Below are 27,969 nucleotides of genomic sequence, written 5' to 3' on the forward strand. Positions count from 1 at the left end.
TACCAAATAACCCTTACCGCTCTTGAAGATGGATTATTTTCCTCTCAGTTAAAGGAGTCCCTCATTATTCCCGTACTCATAAAAGCAGGAGTAGATCATGAAGATCAAGACTTTTACTGATAAATCTTACCTTTCCTTTGTATGTAAGGTTTGCGAGAAAATAGTGTACCCACAACTGGAATCACTCTTAAGACACGATAACATTAATGATCCTTTACAGTTTGTTTTTGTGTCAGAAAGAGTACTAAAAACAACCCTTGTTAGGGTTTTTAACTGATCTCTTTGTGGTGAGGCATAAATTTAATTATTCTGTTTTGGTCCTATTAGACCTCCTTTGGATATAATGGACAAATCCACCTCCTGATTGAAGATTATTCTGGCACTGTTAGTTTAACTCTGGACTAGTTTGTTTCTTGCCTGTCTGAATACACTCCAACAGTGGTTTCAGGGATTACCTCCCAATCTTCCAACATTCTGGACACTGGTATTCTAGAGGATTCCACACTTGCCATGCTAATGACATGCAGCTCTGATCTCATTCGATAAGAAATACAGTTTGGCACTTAACCACCTAGCTGATAATCCGAAACATATCCACACTTGGACTGTGAATAAGTCATGCAAACTCAGAACCAAGATGGTGAATACAGTAACACATGGTGCTCTTTTGGACTCTTTAGTGTCACTTTTACCTTCCAGCATCCTCTACAGTGGCAACAATCTGCAGTTGTGTCAAAGTTGCATGATTCAGGGTGGTTTTTTATGACAGGCTGATGTTGAAGGGCCATATTTCGTCACCAAATTCAGTTTTCTTATTAGGAATATTACCCTTATCATATACCTTCCTCCATCTCTGGATCTCTGTTGTTGTATATGCCTTAGTCTCTTCCTGGTTGGACTTCTGCAATTCTTTTTATCGAGGGATTCCAGGCACAGAGTGTCATTGCCTGCAGCTTGTGCAGACCTCAGCAGCTCACCTACCTACTGGATTTACTAGGTACCAACACATTACCTATTTATTTATGCTAGTCTTTAACAAGTTTTGCTCTGCATTTAACATGCTTTTATGCTGTAGGTAATTATATTTCTCACTTAGGTTCATAGGTGTGTACAAGGCTAATGGCCCTGGAGCCTTTACAAGCCTAGCCCAAAAAAATTGCACAGGCACCATGCCACCCGATGTTAGTTTTTTTCTTCCTGGATGCGAAACCTTTGGTTATAAGATGTGCAACATAGAAGGTCTTTCTGACCACAGTGGCAATGTGGTGGTTGAAGGTGAGGTGGCTGTTGACCTGGGTGCACAGATCTCTTATTGCCCCTTTAGTGTTCAGCACGCTCCAATCAATGTGGTAATTTGTGGGAACTGAATTTTTTTCCAAAGGGGATGATAAAGCATTTTTTGGCATTAAGCTTCAGGCTATGGTTCTGACACTAGTCATTGGTCTCAGAGATGCCCTTTTGTAGAATGTCTCCATCACTTGGGGAGTTGATAATGACTCCTAGTTTGCAGTAATCAGCAAAATTGGTCAGCCAGAGTCTATCTGTGTTGGCCTGGACTTCCGAGAAGTAGATGCCAAACAGGAGAGGGCCCAAGACAGAGCCCTGTGGGATTCCTCTTGTATCTGATCGACAGTCTGACTTGGAATCCACAATTTTCACTCTGTGGGTCCTGACTGTGAGACAGTTTGCAACCTAGTGATGTAAGGATTGATGCCTAGTTTGGTGAGTTTATCAATGATACCTGAGAAGGGAATGGTATCAAAGGCCTTGGCCAGGTTGAGGTAGGCTGTATGCACTCCCTTACCATCATCCACTGCCTTGGTGACTGCCTCAAAGAAGTCAGCTGGATTCAGCAGGCAGGATCTCCCCTTGACAAAGCCAAACTGTGTGGGGTCAAGAGTTTGGAGATTGCGTATATCTTTGTTAAGCAGGTCCATGATGATGATGTGCTCCATACCTTTGCATACCAGACATTTCAAGCTAATGGGACAATAGTTCCCAGGGTCTGTAGTTGCTCACCCTTTATGGAGCGGGATGACTGTAGCAGTGCACCATTCATTAAGGACATAGCCTGAGGTAAGGCTGAAATTGAACAGGGCACACAGATGTGGTGCTAGTTTGTTTTGTAGCTCATGTAGGATGCAGCCAGGGATATTATCAGGTCCCATGGATGCTGTATTCTTGGCTATGGACAATGCAGCGTTTACCTGTGCCACAGAAATGGTGGTTACCAGGCTTTCTTCTGGTATAGGGGGGAGGTTGGCATAATGGTTAAGGTGCTTGCCTTACAGGGCCCTGGGGGGGGGCAAAGTTGGCACTGAATCTGTAGGCCAGTATGTTGGCTACATCTGTTGGTTAGTATAGGCGGTGCTATTGTGTAATAAATCAGAGCAAATCTGGGTATTGCCTTTGAGGGTTTTTGATCTAGCTATAGAAGGCTTTGTGGTTGCTTTTGGTGTCAGCCACAATTCTGCCTTCATAGCTGGCTTTAGAGGATTTGATAAGGGATCTCAGCTTTTTGTTGAGACTGATAAGGGAGGTTTTCCAGTCTTGTTACTTCATTTTTTTTCTGCAACGGTTTCTTCCTTCTGTTGTAGAGTTTATTGATGGCTGGGGTTCACCAGATTGGCTTCCTTTTTTTGGAGGAGAGTGTCTTAGTTCTATCTGGTATGGCAAGGTCCATGCATTTGTGTACATGCTCTTACAGTGCATTGGTGTATGATTCGGCAGTCATGCAGCTATTTTCCAGTGGCATGGGTGCCAAGAAATTAGCCACCTCTGTTTTTAGGAGCCCAAAGTTGATTTTAGAGACGTTTTTCAGGGTGGTCACCTTAGCAGAGGGTGTAGGTGAGAATGAGATTTCCATGGTGATCAGTCTGTGGTCAAATTTAACCAGGGAGGAATTGACTACAGGTGTGGAGCAACGGTCTCCCATGTTGGTGATAACCAGGTCGAGGATGCTGCTTCCTCTAGTGGGTGTCAGAATGAGCTGGTCCAGGGCATTGGAATTGATAAATTCCAGAAAGCACTGGGCCTGTATATTTGTACTTGAATAGTTTTCCCACTTGATGGAAGGATAGTTGAAGTCACCCAGTATGAGAGTATTGGGTTGGACCTTGCTAGATTCCAGGGTGCTTAGGAAGTTGGATTAAGCATCTGGGGACATGTTTTGGGTTCTGTTGTACCTGAAGTATCTCAGATGCATTATGCTGGGATACCAGTCTAGAGGTGTGCGTATCCTTTAATAATATGGAAACACCACCACCTTTGGAGCTTCCGGACATATTCTGGGGCCAAAAGGTATGGAACGAGTTGTAGCCTGGGACCGCAGGGGTGCTTTATGCCTCTTTAAATAGGTCTCCATTACAGCACAGATGTTGACATTCTCAATTCTGAGGATAGCTTCGCGCAAGTGCATCTTGAGATTTAGACGTCTAGCACTGAGCAGCATGACCCTCAGATTGCATTTGTTTGTAGCTGTTACGGTGGAATTTTGGTCTTTGGAACACTGCTTAAAAAAGACACTAAAGGGGTGGCAAGAGCCTTAGCCAGTACCAAGATTTCCAGGGGTGACAGAGCAGGCTGTTTCTGGCAAAGCATCGAAGTCTGTTGATCATGACGTCCCAGGCAGACAGATACTGGATCCCCTTAGAATGACATCAGAAACTTTGCCAATTATTGAAGTTAATCATTTTTTGCTCATACTGTGGTATCATTCTGAGTGACAGTAGAATACTTCTCATTGCTAGGGTAATACCTACCTGGGCCGCATATTCCGAGAGTTCCATCACATCTCTTTTCATGTAGTCCAGGGAGGTACGTCTCACGTCATTCATACCCACATGGACAATGACTGAGTCATATTTGTACTTGTTGTGGAGTGACATGAGTGCATGTGTTATGTGGCGGATCCTGGCACCTGACAGACAACTGACGGTCCCATTCTCCTTGTTCAACCTAGTGAGTTGTACATCAGTGTGCCTCACAATTGAGTCTCCTATGATTAGTACATTGGGCAAAGTGTTTTGCCTTACGGGCTTGGGTTGAGGGGCACACTGTGGTGGTGAGTTATGTGTTCTGGGGCTGGTGTTGTGTTGTGATGGTCAAGTGCGTTTCTGTCTTGGGGGTCTCTGTTGTTTGTGTAAATTTTTTTGAGAACCTCAGCGAAGGTGGGTGTATGGTTTGTGTTTCTATGTGTGGGTTGTGATGGCTGATGTTTTGGAGGGCTGTGTGTTCTATGTAGTGAGTTGCAGGTGCTGACCTTCTCCTCTTGACCAGCTAGTCTGGTCTTGATTGGAGCATGCACTGCTTCCAGTTTGGTGATATAAGTGCATCTCTCACGGGTATGAGTGCTGGGAGGTAAGATGAGAGAGGGTTGTCTGTGTACATTAGACAATTGCAATAATGTCTCAGAATGCCCAAGTGCACCAGGTTAGCAGGAGAAAGCACAGGAAATTGCCCTACAATCAAACCAGGAGGGGTCGTCATAACTAATAAGTACTGGTGTTGTAACTGCATAGGAATAGCTAGTGCTGACAGCACCTAAGTGTGCTACAATAAATGCTACAAAAGCCTGTTAAAGTGCTAGCCGATTACGGTAATCGATGTGCAAGAAGTAAAAGAACAAGCACATTCTAAGGGGAATATTGAAGAGCAGACTTTCTGGCACCAGTAATAGTTTACCTTAGCAGAGTGCCGCTGCACGGTGCACTAACACAGGCTTTTAAGCCAGAAAGTTGAACATGATGGAAAAAATGCCCAAACAGCCAATAAACTACAATTTCTGGACCAGAAACCACTCCTCTTGTGGTAGATAGGCTACCTAGTGCTTACCACTCCCACTGATAAGCTAGAAGGCATCCTTCCAACATAGAAAGATATATCGATATATCTATAGCTATATATATATATATATATATATATATATATGGTTTACAATCAAATTGTTGAAATTCAGTTACACGACAGGCTCCTCCTCGAACATGGTAGGAGTGACAGTCGGAATATCGACGTTCATGTGTACGTCCGTTAAAAAGGACTTACTCATGGCAGGGACATGAAGCATGGTTGGCAACAGCAGCTGCCAACATTAATATCGACAGAACATTGTCGATGTTGCTGTGGCGACCTTCAGACCTACTAAATATTTATGAGTCAAGGATATGCATCGCTGAAACCACCGTTTGCGGTTGTATGTAAAATTATTTATCTTATGTATGTGCATATATATATATATATATATATATATATATATATATATATAGATAGATACACACACACACACACATATATATATATATATAAAAATAAATACATACATACATATAGATATTGGTATAGCTTCATACACCTATTTATATACTAGGTGTCTTAAGGCTTCCCTTGATGGGAAGTAGCACAAACTCTAGATGGCACATATCAGTGAAAGACTTGTACAGACCAGCTCCTTTGAGCATCAACTGTAGTGCACAGTATCCTCTAGATAGGAGAACATGGATCACAGATTGCATGGCACTTCAGGGTTAGCCACTCAATGGTGTATAAATTGTGTCTAGATGATATGGTCACATTGACAAATGTAGCTAAAAAATGGGCATTGATATTTGCACGTGGATTGAGGACTCAGCCTACTCCAACCTGCACCAGTAAACCCATGCTAACAGTAGAAATGGTCTATGTGGCCCTATTAGTCAGCGTGTGAAGGCCACAAGTTCAGTAGCCCTGGGCCAATAAGCTACTGCCTGGCCTGTGTCCAGTTGCCCAGCCTGTGTTACCAGTGACAGCTCTGTTTAACCAATAAACCTTCCAAATATGAACTAAGAACTGCTACAGCAATATAGGTTCATTGAGAGGGTGCAGCTTGCAAGTGGATAACATGATGGTAAGGAGGAAGCTGACATCCTCTGTATCCAACAGATAAGATGGAAGAGCACAGCAGTAAAGCCACTACACTTGGGATGCACAGTTTACTACTCAGGGGGAGGACAGCATAGAAATGTGGGAACTGTGGTAATGCAGAGGCTTCAGAAGACAGAGAGAGATGTCTTCAAAATTAGTGTCAGACTTATAGCAGTTAGACTTCAATTTCAGAACAAGGCAGTATTCATAATCTCAACCTATGCCGCACAGCAGGGTTCTGTTAGTGCGAAAAAGTATGCATTTAGGCAGCAGTTGCAGGACCTACTAGATAAAGCAGGACAGCATGAGTTGGTGTTTTATGGGGACCTGAATGCACATATCAGGACAGACAGAACAGGATACTCTGCGTTGACAGGTAACTTGTGCCTGGCCTACAGTGCAATCTCCAACCCTACCTTAATGGAAATGCTGCACATCCGCAAGTCAAATGGCACAACAGTCACTCACTCTAGGGATCTCAACCTAGCTTGTAACATTAACAGAACATGTTGAGAGACAGACATGTCTCCCAGAGACTGCCGCGTCTCTGGAATAGACTTCTTAGCCATGTAAAACAGAGTTTCTCAATGACCTTATTTAAATGCAACCTAGATATTGGATGGGAGACCGCAAATTCACCCCTGGGGTGGAACCCATGACCTTCGTGAACAGGGGTAGCTGGTGTTGATCACAGACCCTCTGTGTTCATTAATTTGTTCTGTGATCTTCCTAAAAGCACAAACAGGGATACTTGGGATTAACATGGCTAGGCTTGTCCTAGACTTTTGCCATGGTGCTAGGGCTAAGTACTGTGTTCTGTAGCTTGTGTAATTGGATAGGTAGGGGTTCTAATCTCACAGCAGTCAACTTGTGTGTGTGTGTGTGTGTGTGTGTGTGTGTGTGTGTGTGTGTGTGTGTGTGTGTGTGAGATCATTCACTATGGAGACAATTTTGTGGGAGGTTGGTATAATGGTTAAGGTGTTTACCTTACAGACATAAGGTGCAGGGTTTGATTCTTAGGCTTAAAATTGACCACAATGGCAGTTAGCCTAGTAATTTACACACTTATGAACCTTGTAAAGGCTCTGGGGTCGCTAGCCAAGTAACGTATGAACCTATGGATATGAGGTTTGCCTAAGTCCACATGAGTGGAGCAACAGGAATAAAGAAAAAGAGGCCATTCTGGTCTACTGTCTGGTAAATGGCTTGACGGGCAACACATGGTTCAGCACTAGAGACGATCACATGCAAGTATGGCCAAGGTGCAACTCAGTTAGATATCCTCCTAGTAAAGAAAGGGCATCGGAGTATAATTCGTGATTGCAAAGTCATCTCCAGCGAACGAGTCAGCCGACAGTATAAATCACTGGTTTCCACAATCAGCTAAAAACAGTGGTTTGAGAAGGCTTTCAGATCAACAGAGGCTAGGGTGAAGACCTGGAAATTGACTGAAGAGATTGCAAAAGAATTCAAGGAATTACTCAGGGCTCTAACACCTCAGGAAAAAGAGGAAAACGGTAAAGTTGAAGATGAATGATAGTGCTTCAAAACAGCATGTGTAAGAGCTACAGAATAAATATGTGTCTGAGCCAAGTATGGAAGCAAGGTATATAAGAATATCTGGGACTGAAATGCAGAAGACCAGGAAGTCATCAAAAGAAAGAAGGAGTGCAAGAAAAAGTGGGATATAGAAAAGATAGACCAGACTAAAAAGGAATACTGAGTGGCTAACAAAGAGGCCAAGACAGCAGTTGCAGTAGCAAAGAACAAGGCATCAGAGACACTCTACCATCTTCTGGAAAGTGATTCAGCAGATGGCACAAGGAATCTCTATCAGGCTGCAAGGCAAAGACAGAGAGATAAAGAAGATAGTCATCAGACACCCTTCATAAGGGATGAAGCAACACCATGCTCACCAATCTACAGCAGGAGGAGTACTTCCAGCAGCTTCTAAATGAAGAAAACCCCTCAAAAGCTGTAATGCCCCAGACGCAGCCTCTGGTGACAGAAGAGGAGGAGCCCACACTAGAAGAAGAAGAAAGAACAGCACTAAAGAGCATGAAGTCAGGGAAAACAGCAGGCTCAGATGAGGTCATGGCAGATATGTTAGGGGAGTTTGGGAAGAAAAATGATCAAAATGTTGGGAAAGTTAGGGAAGAAATAGCTACAGACGGTGCTCACAGCTATCGAAAGAAATGCTTATCCCAGATGACTGGAAAATAAACATTTGAGTACCAATGAAGAAGAACAGAGAGGATATTTACAACTGGGGGCAGTACTGAGGTATCAAACTCCTGTCACATTCAATGTGTGAAAGTTCTGGAGAAGTTAAATGAGATATAGACAAAGAAAACTGACATTGGATGGCCATCTGCACAGGGAAACCTTAGATACTTTCTGACCAAGTCTCAGCACAGAAATAGAAATAGTAAAAAAAGCTAGTCATGTTGTCTAACTTGTTTTTCATGCTGAGATCGAATATCAATTGCCCATGTAAATTCAGACAATGAACTAGGTACTTCTCTCTGTTATTGGAATTCATTGGAAAATGGAATTCATTGGAAAAAAAGTACTGGGAGATTAATGATTTGGATGATATTATTATATTCTGAAGCTTACTTAGGCAAAAAGTTGGATTAGTCAAAAGAAAAATGTCATTGTGAAAGACCAGATAAGTAGATCAAGAGGAAAGTGCTTGAAGTTCTAGTCCTCTAGTAACTAAAGTAATGACTATCAGAAAGAGTTTTCCAAAACAAAACTTTGAGGTTAGCTAACTATCGGGGTTGAAAGAAGGACATACAATGCAAAAAATACGATTGTAAATTGGGGTAGGATCCTTGAGGGAAGGGCATTAAGTCAGAAACAACTTTAACTGAGAATGGATATAGGCCATGTTTATTGATCCACGTGTAAATTTATGACTGGATAGTTCCTAAGAAGTAATAAGATTTCTGACCCACCCTCCCTCAGATGAGTATGAGGGTTCCTAGCTGTCAATGGAATTGAAGAAAAGATGAAGTTGGTCAAAGGAACTGGATATCTGTGTAAGGCCTGCTGGACAGGTGCATTAGGATATCAGGAAGGGTTCCAGAACCATATGCTTCTCTCTGAGATAACAGCACATCAAGGGGAACCGCAACTGTGGAGGCCAGAAGTGGCTATAAAGATTACTGCCACTATGCATACTTTGCCTTTCTGGAGAAATTTCATCTTCAGGGGAGGGGGGCCTCACTGATGGACCAGAGCATCTGTCAATGCCTGTCCCTGTAGCGGGATAACAGGGAAAAAAATTTACTACAATTGGTGTTGGGTGAGGATGCAAAATGGTTACAGCAAAGCTTACTCCAGTGACGGAACAGTCTCTGTTTCTTGCGGACTGATTGTCTACTAGTGAGGCATCAGGATGTACATGGTGTGCCTGTCCATTAGACAGTTAGTCTACTTGGGGTTTTGCATTAGACAGAAATTGTTGTGTAGAGATCATCCATTTCCACATTCTCATGGCATCCTGACATCTAATAAGATAAGATTTGGTAAGATCTGGTGCCCATTGCTTGTTGATGTACTATACTTCTGCCATGTTGAATATATGGCATGGATCCTGAAAGGCCTACAATACTAGGAGGACTGCCCTCATCTCCAGTACACTGATGCGAAGACTGGGCTTCTGTTGTAACCACATTCCTTGGACTGCCTTACTTGAATAATACCCTTTTAACCCACAGCAGAACCATCCATTGTAACCATGGCCACTAGGAGGGGTAGTACAAAGGGACTTCCTTTGTTAAGATGCTAACTACCCAGCCACCAAGTCAGGTGATTCCAGCAAGCAGGTGAAACATAGAAAAGCATGTCTGTTTTAATCCCTAACTGTGACCATTGCAGCTTTGGTTTCCACTGCAATACTCTCATACAGTGTCAAGCATGAGGTGCTAATCTAACTGAGGCTGGTGTCAGGCCTGAAGTTTTTGAATATCACATAAACTGGAGGGGAAAAAGATTCAAGAGATAGCACACTATAGAATGCTATCTTGAAGGAGTTTGACTAACTTGTGTATGGTGTCCAGATCGTATCCAATAAAAACAAGATTCCATGAAGGTTTTGGCTGTGACATTGCTTGATTGATCAATATTCCTAGGGACAGACAAAACTGGAGTAAGTATTTCCTTGCTTCATTAGGGACTCCCTGGTAGCAGAGACAAGGATCCAGTCATCTAGTTAAGGGAAAATGCATATTCCCTGAAGCCAAATTGGTGCCTAAAGCTTGAGACTGATGGGTATCATTAGGTGAAGCCAAAGTCTGTGGTGGGTCTGCTTTATCTGCACATCTGGGCATAGAGGTTAATATTTCCAAGATTTCATTTCAAACACTAAGGAATTGCCTGTGGGAGTTTATGAGACCAGTAGTGAAGCAGCTCTGACAGCTAAATAAGACAGTTTCAAGAGCCCATTACCAAAGAATGTCAATCCTGAGGTCACCATGGGACCTGAAGCTTCTTTTGGCATCTAGAATTTGAATGCTGCTCTATCAGACAAGTTAAACAGGCCCAACAGGGTCAATACAAACACTGAACACTCAAAGTCCACTTCCTCATGCCTATTCACTCTCAGTATTGTTGGGGTAGGAGTCGATTTCAATGAAACAAGGAAGTCGCAACCAAGGAATCAAGTCCTCTTAAAGTCAATGCAGACATCACCAGTAAAATAATTAGCACCAAAGCTCTTGGTGCTAAAGCTGGGCTGAAAAAAGCAGCTTGAGAGTTGATGCTTGGAGGGGGGGGGGGAATCCCATCCTCCCTAGACAAAAAGAGGGATGGTATGACACCCTTCTCAATTTGAGATTGAAGAAGCCTTCATTATATGTTCAATATCATACTGCATGGAGGGGGCTTCTGGCAGACTTAATCAAATTTGTTTCTAGGGCAGAAGATGTCCTAGGTTTAGGTAACAACGCTCTCCACAGAGGAGGGTCCTGCACTACTGGGACTTCAGTAAGATGGACTCCTGGAGGGGTGGCCTGGAAGATAGCCTGTGATGGGGGTTTCTTTCTGAGGAGGCTCTGGCCTGGTATTAGTAGATGTTTGAACTGGTCTAGTAGATTGCGTCACCATCCCAGGTGTCTTGAGGGAAGAAGCCTTACTTTTTTTCTGATGGTTGATCAAGCTCCTGTTTTCTTCTTCCTTTCCTTGTCATATTTTCTGTTTTTCCCCTGTGGTAAAAGCTCTTTAAGGATCAATTTGGTCCTTCTTTCTGCAATTGTTCTGTTCGATAACCAAAGGACTTAAAAGTAACACAAGGCTATGGCTCATAGAGCTAATTTGTTTCTTAAAAACATGACTATAAGAAGATAATATAATAAGGTAGATTGAATTATACCCACTTTAAAGCGAACAACTCAAACAGAAATGGATCTCAGCATTGTCTTATAAGCCAAGAAAAGCAGTCCCTTACACAGCTTCTGGGTAAATCAGTATAACAAAATAAGCTGGATATATTTACAATTCATGCTGCTTAATTTCAAAAATTCTCATAATCTTTGGACTCACTCTGTCTTTGCACAGTTTCAGAAGGATTCATATTCATTAATGGGTTTCACCATAGCAACAGAGGCAGGTGCAAGAACATTACTTCTATGATTTATAAAACTCTTCAGTATTTGAAGAGTCACAGCATAACCTTTTTCCTAACATTTTCAGTGTGAATACCAAAGGTCAAATTATCAGAAAATGGATACCAGAATCTTTAAAAGTCTATAGTCCTACTGTCTGCAAATTAGGAGTTTTATATAGTATTAGAACACAAAAATATAACTTTTCTAATAGGTGTTCTTAGAAAAAGTAACTTACTATATTTAAAGTGCCAGAGTTACCCATGTTGCATTAATCTGCATGACTAATCCTATTAATTGGTACAAAAATTCCAAACAAAACTGGCTCAAGAATGTACCTCTGCATGACTTTACCTGTAACCCAAACTTATTCAGAGAAAGAACTCTTGATAACACATCTTACCAATATTACCAAATTACCAAACAAATGAAATGTGTTAATATCAAGTTTATATAAAGCAGAAGCAATCAGTGAGTCTGAGGGGAAATGGAAAACTTTGGTTAAGTCTAGTAAACTACATTACTGACAGCCAGTAAAGACAAGATATTCAGAGGACTGATATAAGCCTTGATCCTATCTCAGTATTCCTAAATTCACCTTGGCTTGACTGCCCTGGCCCTTTTCAAAAGGATATGTTCATCTGAGGGTGGGTATTGGCAAAGTGTAAATGGCTGTAAGACTGAATTACCTTGCATTTCTTATGATCCTATGAATATTTTGTTTTTTCCATCAAACTGCAAAAGAGTTTTGAACATCAGATGCAGTTGGTGGCATTATATTTTTTAATGATAAAGTCTATCTAGCTCTAGATGCAAAATAATTAGAAGTTATGTACCTACCATAACGTTCCATGTTAGTTGTCTTCTCTCGCCTTCTTTCTTGCTGGATGGGTTCGGAGCCGATCCTCGGCTCCGACTCGGCACTTGCTTAGCTTGAGAACTCCTTTTACCAGCTCGAGGCAACCCTATATCCCATGATGCAAGGCGGAACTACCTCAGATCTCGTTTGGTAGCTAACATACCCTGCTAAGGACTAACCTAATATAACTAGGAAAACCAAGTTCATAATAAAGGAGTCCTCTAATGAAGGTTCAGGAGGAAACAACCTGAGAAGAGGAAACTCTTCAAGATCTGTCCAGGCCAGGGGGAAGGAGGGAGGGACGCAAGAAAGAAGGCGAGAGAAGACAACTAACATGGAACGTTATGGTAGGTACATAACTTCTAAATGTTAAGTTGTCAATCTCGCCTTCATTCTTGCTGGATGGGACCGCGTCCCTAGCACCTGTATCCCGGGTGGCTCAATGGAACAGACTCTTGAGAACTGTGGAACCAAAACTGGTCCTGTCCCTAGAGGCCAAATCCAATTTGTAATGAGAGACAAAGGTATGAGGAGTGGCCCAAGTAGCTGCTGCACAAATGGTATCAATGGGTAGTCTATCCTGAAAAGCTGCAGAAGTGGATAGACTCCTGGTTGAGTGTGCTTTCGGTTTAGAAGGTAGTTGCTTGCCTCTGAGTGAATACACGTAAGAAATGGTGGAAGACAACCATCTGGATAAGGTCACTTTTGATACCGGAAGACCTTTCCTGTTTTCTGCATAGGAGACAAAAAATTGGTCTGATTTCCTGAATTGTTTTGTCCTATGCAAATAGTACCTGAGCTGACGATGGACATCCAAAAAATGAAGCTTTTGCTCCGCTTTGTCAGAATAATTAGGGAAAAAGACTGGTAAATCGATAGATTGATTAATATTAGTTTGAGAAACAACTTTGGGAAGAAAGGACGGATTTGTTCTCAAGGATACCCTGTCCTTGTGAAAGACCAAGTAAGGGGAACGGATGCAGAGAGCTTGAATCTCGGAAACCTTTCTTGCTGAAGTGACAGCCAGTAAAAATATAGTTTTCCAGGTCAATAATTTCAATGAACATGAAGCAGACAGTTCGAAGGGTGGTAACATTAAGGATGCTAACATTAAATTCAGATCCCATTGTGGAGGAGGATGTTTTATTGGCGGCTTCAGGAGAAACACTCCTCTCAGAAAGGCCTTGCATAGTCTATGTGGCATAATGTTATGATCTTGCAAGCCAACATGATACTTGGAAATAGCAGCCAGTTGAACTTTTACTGTAGATGAAGAAGATCCTGAATGAAAAACTTCAGCCAGGAAATCTAAAACAGAATGCACAGGAGCAGTAAAGGGATCAATATTTCTGGAATTTGCCCAAATGGAAAAACGTCGCCACTTGCTAGCATAAACGGTTCTGGTGGACGACTTCAAAGAAGCCACTAAGATATCTCTGACCGGATCAGAGATCATAGGAAGCCTGGCTAGGGAAGGAAGTGGAGCAACCAAGCAGTGAGGTTGAGAGAATGAATGGCCCGATGCTGTTGACCCGACTGGTGGATCAAAAGATCCGGAACTGGGTCCAGATGCCAGGGCTGCACCAGGAGGTGACGATGCAGAGACGGAAACCAAATTTGTCGAGGCCAGTAAGGGGCAATGAGAATCAACTTGGCCCTCAAAATGGTGGCTTTCTGAATGACTTGTGGAATCAAGGGAAAAGGAGGAAAAGCGTACAGAAGTCCCCGGGGCCAATCCTGGGTTAGAGAGTCTCTCAGGGGTTGGCCTGGTAGGGGAAAGAGGGTGAAAAAGTCGGGGCACTTGTTGTTTTGGGGTGTAGCAAAAAGATCGCAACAAGGTGTGCCCCACTTCAGAAAAATCTGGTCCACTATAGATTGATTGAGAGACCACTCGTGAGGCATGAGAATGGATCTGCTCAGCCTGTCCGCCAAGAGGTTGGACCTGCCGGGGATGTGCGTTGCTATCAGAAACCGATGAGAGGAGATTGCCCATTGCCAAAGTCTGAAAGCTTCTCGACACAACGGATAGGACCTGGTCCCGCCCTGCTTGTTGATGTACCAGACCACGGACATGTTGTCCGTTTGTACTGCAATAGTCCCCTTGGGAAGAAAGTGATTGAGGGCTTGCAACGTTAAAAGCACTGCTCTCATCTCCAGGACATTTATGTGCAGATGGTATTCTATGGGTTGCCACGTCCCGTGGACCATCCTGCCCTGATAATGCCCCCCCCCACCCGATCAGAGAGGCATCCGTAGTAACTGTGGCAACCGGAGGAGGGGGAACAAATGGTCGGCCCTGATGAAGAAGAGGGGAAGATATCCACCAGTTCAGATGAGTCCTGCACGATTGTGTGACTAAGATTTCGTGACTCATTGGAAGACTGTGGAACGACCACTGAGTGAATAACATCCACTGCAGAAGACGCATGTGGAAGCGAGCCAGTGGTAGAAGAACAATGGCCGCAGCCATAAGACCTAGAACCTTTAGTATCAATCTGGCTTTGACTTTGCTGCTCTGCAATAAAATCCAAACGTATTTTTCGATGTCCAGAATTCTCTGATCTGTTAGTCTGGCTAACATTTTGACGGTGTTTAATTCTGCGCCTATAAAGGTGATAGACTGGCAAGGCCGCAGAGAAGATTTTTCGAAATTCACTGAAATTCCCAAACTCTTGCATAGCTGCAGAGTGTAGTCTCTGGTCTGAAGAAGCTGACACCTGGTGGTGGCGGAGAGGAGCCAGTCGTCTAAATAAGGAAACACCTGGAATCCTTGACGTCTCAGATGAGCTGTGACCACTGCCATGCATTTGATAAACACTCTGGGGGCTGAAGTGAGACCAAAGGGCAGGGCTCTGAATTGATAATGACTGGTCCCTAGCCAAAAGCGGAGAAACCTTCTGGAGCGCCTGTGAATCTTTATGTGATAGTACGCGTCCTGAAGGTCTATCGAGCACATCCAGTTGTCCTTGCCCAGAAAGGGCAGAATGGACTGAAGCATGACCATCCGGAATCTTGCCTTCTTGACAAATCTGTTTAGACTGCTCAGGTCTAATATTGGTCTCCAATCTCCCGTCCTTTTGGGGACCAAAAAGAATCTCGAGTAGACGCCGGATCCTACTTGGTCTGCGGAACAGTCTGGGCGGCTCCTTTTTCTAGGAGCTTTGAAACCTCCTGTTCTGCCAAATCCCTTTGACCGGGTGAGATGTCTGGAAGGGATTGTTGAGGTACGGGATACCTTTCGAAGGGGATTTTGTAACCCTCGGATATGATCGACTGTACCCACATATCTTGTGAAAGGGAACGCCAGGCTACTGGGTACAGCGAAATCCTTCCCCCGACTGCCTCCAAGGGTGGACAGTCGGGCAACACCTCAGGGGTGCTGAAAGGGCTTCTCAGGAAGAGACTCCCTGTTGCCCTGGTTCTGAGGACCCCCTCTGCCCCTAGGGCGGCGTCTATTATTGTTACCCCCTCTGCCTCTGGGGGTAAACTGACCACGTGTGTCCGGCGCAGCTCCTTGGGCTTTGCGGAACCACATCTTCCCTCCCTTCTGACCCTTGGGATAGGGTCTAGAAGGGGTGGAAAAATGGACTCCAACGGCAGAAAGAGTTTTGCCGTCCTGCTCACACCTGGTCAAGGTTTCCTTCACCTGAGGTCCGAACAAAGCCGAACCGTCAAAGGGGGTATTGGTGAAGGATGCCTTAAAGGGGTCCGCAAAATTACAAAGCCGCATCCAGGCTTGACGTCTAAGAGCCACTCCTGTGCCTGCGGCCCTGCTCGCTCCATCGGCTGCATAGGATATGAGCCGCATGGAGGAGTTGGTTAAGGAATTCAGGATTGCTAGCTGTGAGGCAATCTTTTCTTGAGCCCCAGCAGCAGAAGGATCTTGGACCACTTCACCTAGTTCCTTGAGAATATCTCTTTGAAGCCTGGTGAAGTGACAAAGGTAGTTCAGCGAACGCATAGCAAAGGTCGCTGAAGAAAACATCCGCTTTCCATACCTGTCCATGGTCCTAGAATCTTTGTTAGGAGGATGGACAGGTACTGAAGGATCCGCAAGTTCCTTCTTGGTGGCCGCCGCCACCACCATAGCATCCACAGAGACGCCCTTGGACAGAAACTGCTTGTCTGTAGGGGCCGTAATAAATTTTGATGGTCTCTTGGGGACAGGTTCCACAGAATCTGGAGCTGCCCACGCCTTCCGAGCCACTACCTGCATAAGTGGGTTGAAAGGCGGAGACACCCAGGAGGTGGAGGGTCGGGATCCAAAAGCCTCCAGGTATACCGACTCATCCTCGGAGGGGTCAATGGAGGGCCAATTCCCCCTCTGTTTGAGGAGCTCAAGGATGTCTGAAAAGGAGACATCCTCAGAGGGGGATCATGGGGAACCCTCCGACTCATCTAAGTCGGTATCAGATGTAGTAGACTCAGGGAGTCTGTGTGTTTCCTCTTACACGTCCTCTTCCGAGGGGTTCCCCTGCAGGGTCAGGAGAAACCTCGGAAGAGGAAGATATTCCCAATGGGGAAACCTGGGGCGATGGATCCCTGGGCCTGAGAGCAAGAGGCTGGCAAGAGGCGTCTACAGGCACGAAGAGGGAGGAGCTAGAGGATGGACCGTTGACCTGGCTCAGGTGCCAGGACACTCCTCATCACCTCAAAGGCTCCCCTCCCGGGAGGCCGGAATATTCCCGTTCGAGGAAATAGGAATTCCGGCTCCACTGAGAGGGAAGGCTCGAGGCGATGTCGGTGCCGTGCTTACCAAAGCCGAAGCCCCGAGAGGGAGAGCGGGGTCGGACAAGGGTCCGATGCCACTAGCCCCCTCGGAGCCGACAAGAAACTTCGGCGACGGATCCCTCCAAGGAAGGTCTCAAGGAGGAGATTGGAGCCGAAGACGACGGAGCCGGAAAAGGATGTATCAGCTCCGGTGCCGACACAGTCGCTGTCCCGAGAAGCTCCGGCTCCGAACTCTGGTGGGGAGTCGGAGGAGGAAGTTCAAGGGGTGAAGCAATAGCCGAAGTCTGCTGAGACGGGCTATGGAGCATTTGGGCCAGTGCCTGCGACTTCAACAGCCTGCTTACCACCCTCTCTAAATCGTGGTCAGACAGCCTGGAAGATCTCAAAGATCGGCTCCGATGACTCCGCTCCAACAAAAGAGGAGACCCCGGAGCCGAGTGGATAGATTCCAAAGAAGGGGACCGAGATCTCTTCTTGGATGAAGTCATCGGTGCCGACGTCCTCTGGGTTCCAGATGGAGCCGAAGGCTTCTCGGCTCCGATACTGGATAATATGTCGGCTCCAGCCGGAGCCGACAAGGCAACAGCAGATTGGGTGTCGGAACCGATCGGAACCGACACTACCTGAGAAGAAGAAAGATCGGCTCCGGCCGGAGCCGATCTCGACTCCGAAGGAGTCGGAGCCACCGGGGAAGGCTTGGAAGCTGTAGCCTGACCCTTAGATGGCTTAGAAGGTTTACTGGACCCAGGTTTAGTGGGTGAACCTTCCGGCTTTAGTAAGCCACAGAGGATTAACTTATTCCTCCTTTCCTGCAGGACTCGCTGGCTAAAAGAGTGACACAAAGCACAGGAGTCCTGCAGGTGTAAAGGCCCCAGGCAGTAAACACAAGAAGTGTGACCGTCTGTCAGAGACATTTTCTGACAGCACGAGTCACACTTCTTGAAGCCCGAGACCTTTACCTCCTTAGACATAGTCCAAGAAAAAGAGTAACAAAATACTCACACACACACCCCAAAACAGTCACACAATTAATCCCACAAACACAGACACACAGATAGGGATTAATAAGGGAGGCCTAGGCCTAACTGAAATTTTTAAACTTTTTATAAAAAAGTAAAAGTTTTTAAATATATGGGGAATAGGGTGGATTGTCTGAACACTACACACTATAAACTAGGAAAAGGGGAAGATAAACCCTGACTAAGCTGTTTGAAAAACTCAAACTTACCTCAGCTGGCAAAAAAGGAGACCTCTTCGCAAAGCGGCAAACGAGATCTGAGGTAGTTCCGCCTTGCATCATGGGATATAGGGTTGCCTCGAGCTGGTAAAAGGAGTTCTCAAGCTAAGCAAGTGCCGAGTCGGAGCCGAGGATCGGCTCCGAACCCATCCAGCAAGAATGAAGGCAAGATTGACAACTTAACATTCACTATTAAAAAGAAGAAGAGATCATTTGTCCTTCAACAACTACAGAAATTGATGCCTTAATGATATTGTTCATAAAGTGGACTGTCAGTATACACTGAGGAAGGGAAATATGAGACTGTGTAGCATAAAATAAAATGCATGATGTTACTTCTGGCAAAAAAAAAAAAAAAACCATCAGTACGGTATCACAGCAACTACGTTATACCTTTCCCCTATGCATAAAGTAGGATTTGTAAGATTATACCACATTGTTTAGACAAAACTACTGAAGTGCTTCCAGGAACAGAACACTTCACAACTTTTCAGAAAAGCTAGGCCAGACAGTCTATCAGGATGGAAATACCCAAGTCGCTTTCTTCAAACCAGTAAATAAATACAGACCACTCCCCCCAGTTAGGCTTAAGAGCCAGGAAAGGTTAAGCAAATTACTTACATATGCTGACATACGAGTGACTTCTCCATAAATACAGGAGTACCTTGCCCCTACCCTTAGCTATGCTTTGAAATTACTTGGAGTCCTCCTTAGTGACCAGCATATCCTCCATGAGATTACACAATGACACAATGTGTCGTTTCTCTGCTTATGCATATTTATGTTTTTAGACAATGGGAACTAAATATTTCCTTATATTCCCCAAGACCTTTCAATCTGTGAACATAAACTAAAGTAGTGGAATATCTCATCTCTAACAGTGAGACTTAGATGTTGGGAAAAGTCACATACACACAATTTTACCTAAAGATGACCAATTCCACAAAATAACCAATAAATATATAAATAAATAAACAAGCACTTTGATAGCTTATAGGAACAAAGAGTTTCATAGATTACCAGATTTTCATAGGATGTAGAAGAATATTTCTGCTCTAACATTCACTTAAAATAGTTATTCTTTATGTATTTCATATTTATGTTCAGAAGAAGATTTCAAGTAGGTGGATTGGAGTATAGTACAGAGGCTAAAAAGGATGTGATGAAAATATTTTACGGTCCTCTTTACAGAGGATTAAAAGAAGGAGTAACAGCAATAAAGGATGGGAGTTCAACATAAGAAAGGCTAAACAGGATTATAAAAAACAGGATATCTGTTTTGTTACCTGCTATGCCAATTTCCTGGATGGAGTAACCAGGATCCATAGGCAATACTGGCATATTGTTACCAGTTATGACATCTTGTGGAGTATTTTAAATGTAGTTTAAACGTTTCCTGTAGAAACTCTAATATTGTGGATAAAATAATACACTCAGGGACTGTTGCTTGTTAAGACAGTGTATGAAATAGTTTATTTTAAGGGCTGTTCAGCTTGTAAGTAAAGAAATGTTAATTTGCATCATATTACTGATGGCCATTGTTTTAAATCTCTTGGAATAGTCATAAGACACTGTAACGTATGATGTCCCCTTATGATTTATACTATATAGGGTACCATAAAGCGCATCAGAGATATTGAGAATTCTGTTCCATTCAGCACTGTTGCTGATCACTTCAAACAGAAATTAATCAGCGCTATGAGCTTTTGAACTTATGTATTCTTGTCAAAATATTAACTTAGATTTCTCTGATATTTATTTAGAAAACAATTCAGCTGAAAGGTTTAAATGACTCATTTATCAATTTTTTTAGAATAATTTGTCAGCACTTATTTATGCATTTAATGATTTGTAAGTGTTTGTATTTGTTTATTTAAAATATTCAAAATGTATCTTTTGTAAATGGACTTAGGAATGAAGTTAACTGAATAACCAAAGTATTACTTAACACATCCCTTCCAAGTGGCTTCTTCTGGAGCTCTGTGGCTTTTTTTTGTGATTTGTTCAGTATTTGTCAGAACCTTTTGAAGACGAGTAGCCGAGGCAACAGTTCTGTGTTTTATTGTTTTGAATAAAAGTTAAGCTGTGTGTTTCTAAAGACTGCCACAAGTGTTTATTCATATGCTAGGAACTTCTAATAAGTTAAGGAGAGAAAGAGATTCTGTTGATACTACCAAAAGAAGTATTCAGCTTAACTAACAAAGAAGACAGAGCAGGGAGCTTGAGAGTGTTTTATATATATATATATATCTATATATATATATATATCTATATATATATATATATATATATATATATATGGATATTTATATATATATATATCTATATGGATATTTATATATATATATATATATATATATATATATATATATATATATATATATATGGATATATATATATATATATATATATATATATATATATATATATTTATACATATAAATATCTATCTATATATATATATATATTTATACATATAAATATCTATCTATATTAAATATACACACACACACACACACACACACACACACACACACACACACACACACACACACACACACACACACACACAGACAAACATATAAATGCGTGTCTCTCACTTTAGTCGAGTAGCCCATACACTGATCTTGAAAACATCAACCCACAAAAGGTTGACAAAGGTAATGGCAACATATTACTATACATATGCAGAGAAAGAACCTCAATACACGTAACCAATAATATTGTTTTTTACAGGGGGCAAGCCCCCTCGTACCCCTAATGGAGAGAGGGCAGCATCCCCTGCTAATTATATAGGAGGCTGTGCCCCCCCACCCCCCTGCTAATTATATACAGAAACTCCGAGATCGCACTGCAGTGATGAAATGGGTACATTTCCTGATCCCACTGTACAGCAATCTCAAAGTATAACATCGACCTCACAACACTGAATGCACACTATAATTTGCTGTTGTGGTGTCGACCATTTTCATTTTAGCCTTCCATGAACAGGAAATTAGCCTTTCGACTATCCCAGTCCGACTGAATGCCATCCGAAATTTTGATAGTAAACTATATATATATATATATATATATATATATATATATATATATATATAGGTTCATAGGTTCATAGGTTGATACTAGGCTATCTGCCCTAGGGCATTTACAAGCCCAGCCAGAGTGTATTTGGCTTTCGCAACTCTTTTTAGATTAGTTGACTGTGCCTCTGTATAGTAGGTCACAGAAGATAGCCCATTTACGGTTAGTTTACCGTGCCTCTGTCTAGCAGTGACACAGAAGAGATCCCAGGGGTAAATTTACAATCTCCCATCCAAACATCAAGATTCTTCTTGAAGAGGGTCATTGAGGGGCTCTGTCTAACATGGACTGGGATTTTGTTCCAGAGTGAGGGGAGCCTCTGGGATATGAATCTGTCCCTCCAGCATGTTCTCTTTATTTCTATGTTGAGGTTTAAGTCACTAGAGCGTGTAGCTCTGATGGATTTGGATTTCTTGAGTTGGAGCCTGTCCATTAATTCTGGGTTGGACATGGCTTTATACGTCAGGCACAGGTCACCTCTGAGTAGGCGGTAAGCAACTGAGTAGAGCTGGAGTTTCGTTAGCCTAACTGCGTAGGGCATCTGTTTGAGTCCCTTGATCCTCTTGGTGAGGTACTTTTGGGGTCTTTCCAGTTGCAGCAGGTGTCAGGTAAGGTACATCCCAAATGGGGCATTGTATTCAATTATGGGCCTGATGAGTGATGAGTAGAGGGGCACAATGACCTCTCTTGATCTAGATGTGAACCCCTTCATGATAAGGTGGGATATATAGAATATCTTTCTAACCACTTTGGCAATGTGATTGTCAAAGGAGAGATTGCAATCTACTTGGGTCCCCAAATCCCTAATTACTTCTTCTGTACTTAATGGAAGACCACCTATGTGGTAATTTGTGGGCACTTTGTTTTTCCCAAAGGGGATGACTATGCACTTTTTGGCATTTAGCTTTAGGCCATGGCTCTGGCACTAGTTATCCGTCTCTGTGAGACCTTTTTGGAGGATGCTTGTGTCAGCCGTCAAGTCGATTATGGCCCCTAGTTTGCAGTCATCTGCAAACTTTGTCAGCCATAGTCCTCCTGTGTTAGCCTGTACCTCAGAGAAATATATACCGAACAAGAGAGGTCCCAGGACTGAGCCTTGTGGGACGCCATTTGTAACTGGTTTAGAGTCTGACATGGCACCTGCAAATCTGACCATGTGGGTTCTATCCCTAAGCCAGTTTGCAACCCATCTTGCGACATAGGGGTTGATATTTAAGTTAGTGAGCTTATTTATGATGCCCGAGTGGGGTATTGTGTCAAAGGCTTTTGCAAGGTCAAGACAGGCTGTGTGGACTACCTTCCCTTCGTCTATGACCTTGGTGATGTTTCAAAGAAATCGACCAGGTTCAAGAGGCAAGGTCTGCCCTTAACAAAGCCAAATTGGGTAGGATCCAGAGTCTGGAGGTTCCCAATGTCTTTGTTTATGAGTTCCATGATGATACGCTCCATAGCTTTGCAGACCAGGCTAGTTAGGCTTATAGGGCAATAGTTTCCGGGGTCTGTTGTGGCACCACCTTTATGGGGTGGGACCACTGTTGCTGTACGCCATTCTTTGGGTACATATTCTGTTGTAAGGCTGAGACTGAATAGTGATTTTAAGTGAGGGTTCAGTTCTTCTTGGAGCTCATGTAAAACGCAGCTCGGGACACCGTCGGGTCCCATTGATGCTGTGTTTTTTTGCTTTGGAGAGGGCAGCTCTCACCTGTGCATCTGTGATGTTAGGGAGGCTACACTCTGTTGGGATAGTCATTTGCTCATTTGGGGGGTAAGGGGGGGAGAAGTTTGCACTGAACCTGTCTGCCAAGATGTTGGCAATGTCTGTGGGTTCAGTGTATTTTTTGTCATTTTGCACTAACTCAGAGCATATCTGGGAGTTTCCACCCAAGTTTCTGACATAACTAAAGAAGGCCTTGTGATATATATAGATATATAGATATATATATACATATATATATATATACATACATATATATATATATATATATATATATATATATATATATATATATATTGAATGCATCCAGTAACATGAATATTTGCATTTTAAAATAAGAAGCGTTATATACATTGTAACTAAGTAGTCATTTCATAGTGGCACAGTTTTTGTAAACAGTACCAGCTACTGGTGTGACAAGTTCACTGACTGGAAAATAATTGAACAGGATGTTATTATTTGGCTAGTAGGAACTTGCCATTGGAACAGTATGTATAAAATTAGTCATCTGAAACAGCAAACTATAATATGCAAGACTTAATGCTGTAATGTGAAAAGTTTTACCTGTGCACTGTCGGTTTGAGCAGGTCAGCCTTCCCTTTATGCAAGTGCTATGGAAACAAAGACATGCAGAGACATAAAAGTTAAACGGGTAAGTTAGATGTACAAAACGTGAGGTGTTACATAATCTAGGTAACATTACATGTTGAAATTGCAAACATACACTCATATAAGGATGCCTCTTTGACTCACAATGGATAAATAACGTAATCAATCAATCAATCAACCATTTTAAGAGTCAGTAAACTGAACTTATCTCTGTGATACAATTATTTTACAATGCATTCAACTTATTACATTTTTAAATGACTAAAGCATTTAGTGGACAATTCTGTAAATTAATTGATGCTTTACTACAAGAAGTTTGTATTCTTTTTGTATTTCAGTGATAACATTCCGAATAAGACAGCATCTTGCAACCTACAGGAAATACAACAAAATAATTTTTGCTTTTCAAGAGATACTTTACTACCAATACAGTAAGATAACATAATGCATGTTTGTACAGAAGTAAATTCTCAACCTGCCCTAGCAGACTTGTGGCAGCTCAGATTACATTTTCAGAAAAGAAAGGAGAACTTAAAGTACAAAAACTCTCAGAGTAGCTAAGTGAATCAGTAATAAGGGTTCCTGGCTTAATACTATTGCACTGGTGAGTGATACGCTAAATGTTGATCATTGCAGTCTAATTGGCTTGTGCAGGAAAGAGTGATATTGTGCCTTCTAGGGGATTTCTCATTTCTGCAGAGATAGTACAGTCTCTGAGATGATATTTATAAGTAGCAGGGTTTTGGAAGCACTATCCCACTCATGGGGGCTGCAGAGGGGTGTTTTTTTTTTCTGATTTTGTAATCTTGACTGTGGATCGCAGTTGGATGATTTCAATAGACTGTGATTGATGTTTTGTGCAGCAATATTTTCTTCTGATTTTCATTGGGGAGTCCTTGTAAAAAGTACTTTAATGCGGATACTGTATACATAAACTCATTTGCTGAAAGCACCACCAAAGTTTTATCTATACTAGTGTTTGAGATGTTTTCTCCCCTGGCCTCCGGTAAAAACGGGTACCTCATGACCCAGTCTGACTTTCCAGGTAAACAAATGTCAAATAAATAAATAAATACTGGAAAGGAGTATTGTACAATGATTAAGAGACGAGGCTATAAAGCCAATGACTTGGGTTACAATCCTACCACCATCCACATGCATATTTGTTATACAACTCTTAGCAAGTAACTTATTTTTATTTCACTCCTGCCTCTTCCCTGTAAAATTACCAAATTCAAAAATGAAATGAATGGAGTAAATACAACTGCCTGAGCTGATTATAAGGTGCGACTGAACAGTGCAAAACACTAGCTCAGCAACATGCAAGTAGCCAGGTGTATGTGTTACCTGTACAGTAATTTAGTGCAGAAAGTCCCTATTCACATATAGCACTGAACTGCTTTCTGCTGGGGAATGTTATGCAAATTCACAAGAAAAAAGCTAGTTTATTTTTTATTTTGGAGTTACTTGTGAGACTTGATTTGTAAACACAATTTTATTTAGTACTTAATTTGTTTTGTTGACCGTGCTGGCCCTGCTAAACTTACAGATTGTTTTCAGGGACACCTAAATTGCTATTTATACAGATTGGGGTAATTTAGACAAGATAATGGAGAAAGTTCATCACTCTTTTCAATCAAGTCACTTATCCAGACTATTAATAAAACTGATGGAGAAGGCTTTTGTATTGCTAGGCAAAAATCAAAAAGGTATGTTGAAAAGCATGGATTAGCAGCTTTTATATTTGCTAAATACCTTTTACTTAGGGGAAAAAAGAGGTCTTTATTTTAGCCAAACAGCTAGTGCAAGTGTAAAAGGTTATTTAAATAATGCATATAAAGCAATATTATTTATTTTTTACTTAACATGGGGCAAAAGGTCATTCTATTAAAGTATGATAAATAAGTCAAAACAAAGTATATAGTGCTAAAAGGGATCAATTTTCTATTTTCAGAAAAAGCAAGGATGTGCAGAAACCTGCACAATAGTATTGACATCAAATAAATAGTGGTAATGGAAAACTGATTTTAATAATAATAATAATAATCAATAATGAAGATGAAGAATAATAAACTGAAATGTTTTGAGGTAAAGAAAACAAACCACATACTTGTTTGTGAGGATGTTCCCAGAGAGTGAGTGCAGGTTGTGATTGCCTGCTCACGTACTAAGACATCCTGCGTGGTACTCCATCAAGAATTGAGACGTAAAGCACTGACTGCTCACCAACTTGAATCAGTCTGTATTGAAATGAGTCCTAATTAATTCCACTTCTGGCATTCATCTTTGGAGACCCCTAAGGAGTTGGGGGGTCCCTTCTAAGAAAGGAGTGTGGAACCTCGTGCTCCTCTTGCTGAGAATTTGATTAATATAATCCTTCATATGTGGGTCAGTTCTCTTTGGCCTACAACTACAAATCTCACACCAAGAGCACCTTATCTACTGCTTCTTCATCAGAGGATTACTCTTTGGTAATAGCCTTTATAAGTTGAAGGAAGAGTTTCACTGGGAGTCCAAGGAGTACTCAGAGCCCAACTTAAATACAAAACCTTTATGGATATGTCTAAGCCCAAGGCACTTGCTGTTCCTCCAGTCCTGGACATTACGGAAGATTTGCTCAGTAATACATATTTGGAACCAGGTTCTCTTTTCCCTGCTCCTGGGAAGACTGATCACTTTGAGTCAAGGACTGCTACAAGTGCTTATACAAAAAAAAACAGCAGTGGATCCATCAGTGATGTTCATGAATTCCAGCAAGGAATCATTTTGGCTCCAACCAGAAACCCCAGTTTGAATGAAATCACAAGTGGGTAATTTCTCATAAGATATATAATTATTCACATTAGTTAAGGATTCACATTCAGAATCACTTTCAGACATGAATACATATGCAAAAAATACTGAAAATATTAGAAACAAGTTCTCATAAGGGGGTACTTATCTTTTCTCTGGGAGCAAGCCATCTGATGGATTAACAATGCTGAGAACCAAGAGAGAACCATCAGACTGTTGAAGACTGTATCAGTCAATGTCCCTTTTATATTATCGATATTGTTACAATGTAGTGGAAATGAGTCAGCAGGGAAAGTAGAGTTTTTGGCACTTGAGCTGACTGTAGGCCACCAGCAGGCAGGATATCCCACAGATTAAGACTGCAAAAAATGTATAGTACAATAAACACCCAGAGTGCCTCGTCAAAGGAATTTCATGGAGGGAGCTTGATCCAGACTCTGGAAAACTAACAAATTACTTTTCTGCTTTGTTAAAGGGGGTGATAAGACAATTGCTTGGTAAGTAAAGATCGTGGAAAATGAAATGGGTGAATTTAGTGAAGGAAGCAAGATGTATGAAATAGGTGAAGATAGTACAATGAACAACAAAAGTGCGTGATTAAATAAAAGACAAAACAATCAAGAAAAAGTAAGTCTTCATTAAGGGTAAATATTTTAAGGGAAAAGTACATAAAATAGTTTGCTATGGCATTACAAAAACAAGTGAACCAGAAAGTCTAATTTACCTGGATATTAATTTAAGTGTTAATGTTTTTAAGAGACTTCAAAAAGAGTAGCGCAGGGGTAATACTGTTTTGCTGGCAGTAAGGAGAAATCCTGGGGAATAATATTAGGTGTTAAAACTGGAAATTGTTAATGTTGTTTAAGTAAATTCAAATTTTCATTTTTTTTTCAAACTCTGTTTTATTAAACTGATATACTCCAAGGCATGAAAAAAATGTGAAAAAAAATGAATAAAAGTAAAGTTGACAATTTCATAAAATGCTTTGGATGGAATAAATCAGAAAGTTGCAAAAATATTAAAATGGAAAATCAAATAAAGTAGGTGGAGAAACACGTTCAAAGAGAATACTGAAATTGCGATACAGTCATTAAAGTAATGGGTGCTTATTTCACCTCAAAATAAGATACAAAGAGAAACCCTTTAGGAAGCACAAAACTATACATATGGTCCTTCATGCTACTTTAAGGACTACAAAGTATGATAAACACCAATCTCTACCTCAGATACACTACAAAAAATGGTATGAGATGAAACCTTCTGGAGAAAAATGTTCAAAAGAATTGAGAGAGTCTGCAGTTTAATGTCATTTTTAAAGAAGCAAAATGGTGGAGTTAGTGAAGATGCATCTAATTAAGGAAGATGAAAATGAGAGATTTAGTGCTTTTGCTAACAATATCTGAATTTGATATATAGCTTAGGCAGCAGTTTAAAACAA

The 27,969-nt window shown here is 41.8% G+C and overlaps 1 protein-coding gene across 1 annotated transcript in view; it reads right to left on the reverse strand.

Annotated features, from left to right (window-relative positions):
• LOC122797804 (SCO-spondin-like) overlaps nt 1-27,969 on the reverse strand; it is a 4,708,783-nt gene that overhangs the window by 1,441,787 nt on the left and 3,239,027 nt on the right. Inside the window, exon 74 of the mRNA XM_044066325.1 lies at nt 23,694-23,740. Coding sequence (XP_043922260.1) covers nt 23,694-23,740 — 47 coding nt within the window. The remainder of the gene's footprint in view (nt 1-23,693; nt 23,741-27,969) is intronic.

This window comes from Protopterus annectens, chromosome 3.part1 (genome assembly GCF_019279795.1).
Source record: "Protopterus annectens isolate FY-2018-M chromosome 3.part1, PAN1.0, whole genome shotgun sequence".
Taxonomy (NCBI): domain Eukaryota; kingdom Metazoa; phylum Chordata; order Ceratodontiformes; family Protopteridae; genus Protopterus; species Protopterus annectens.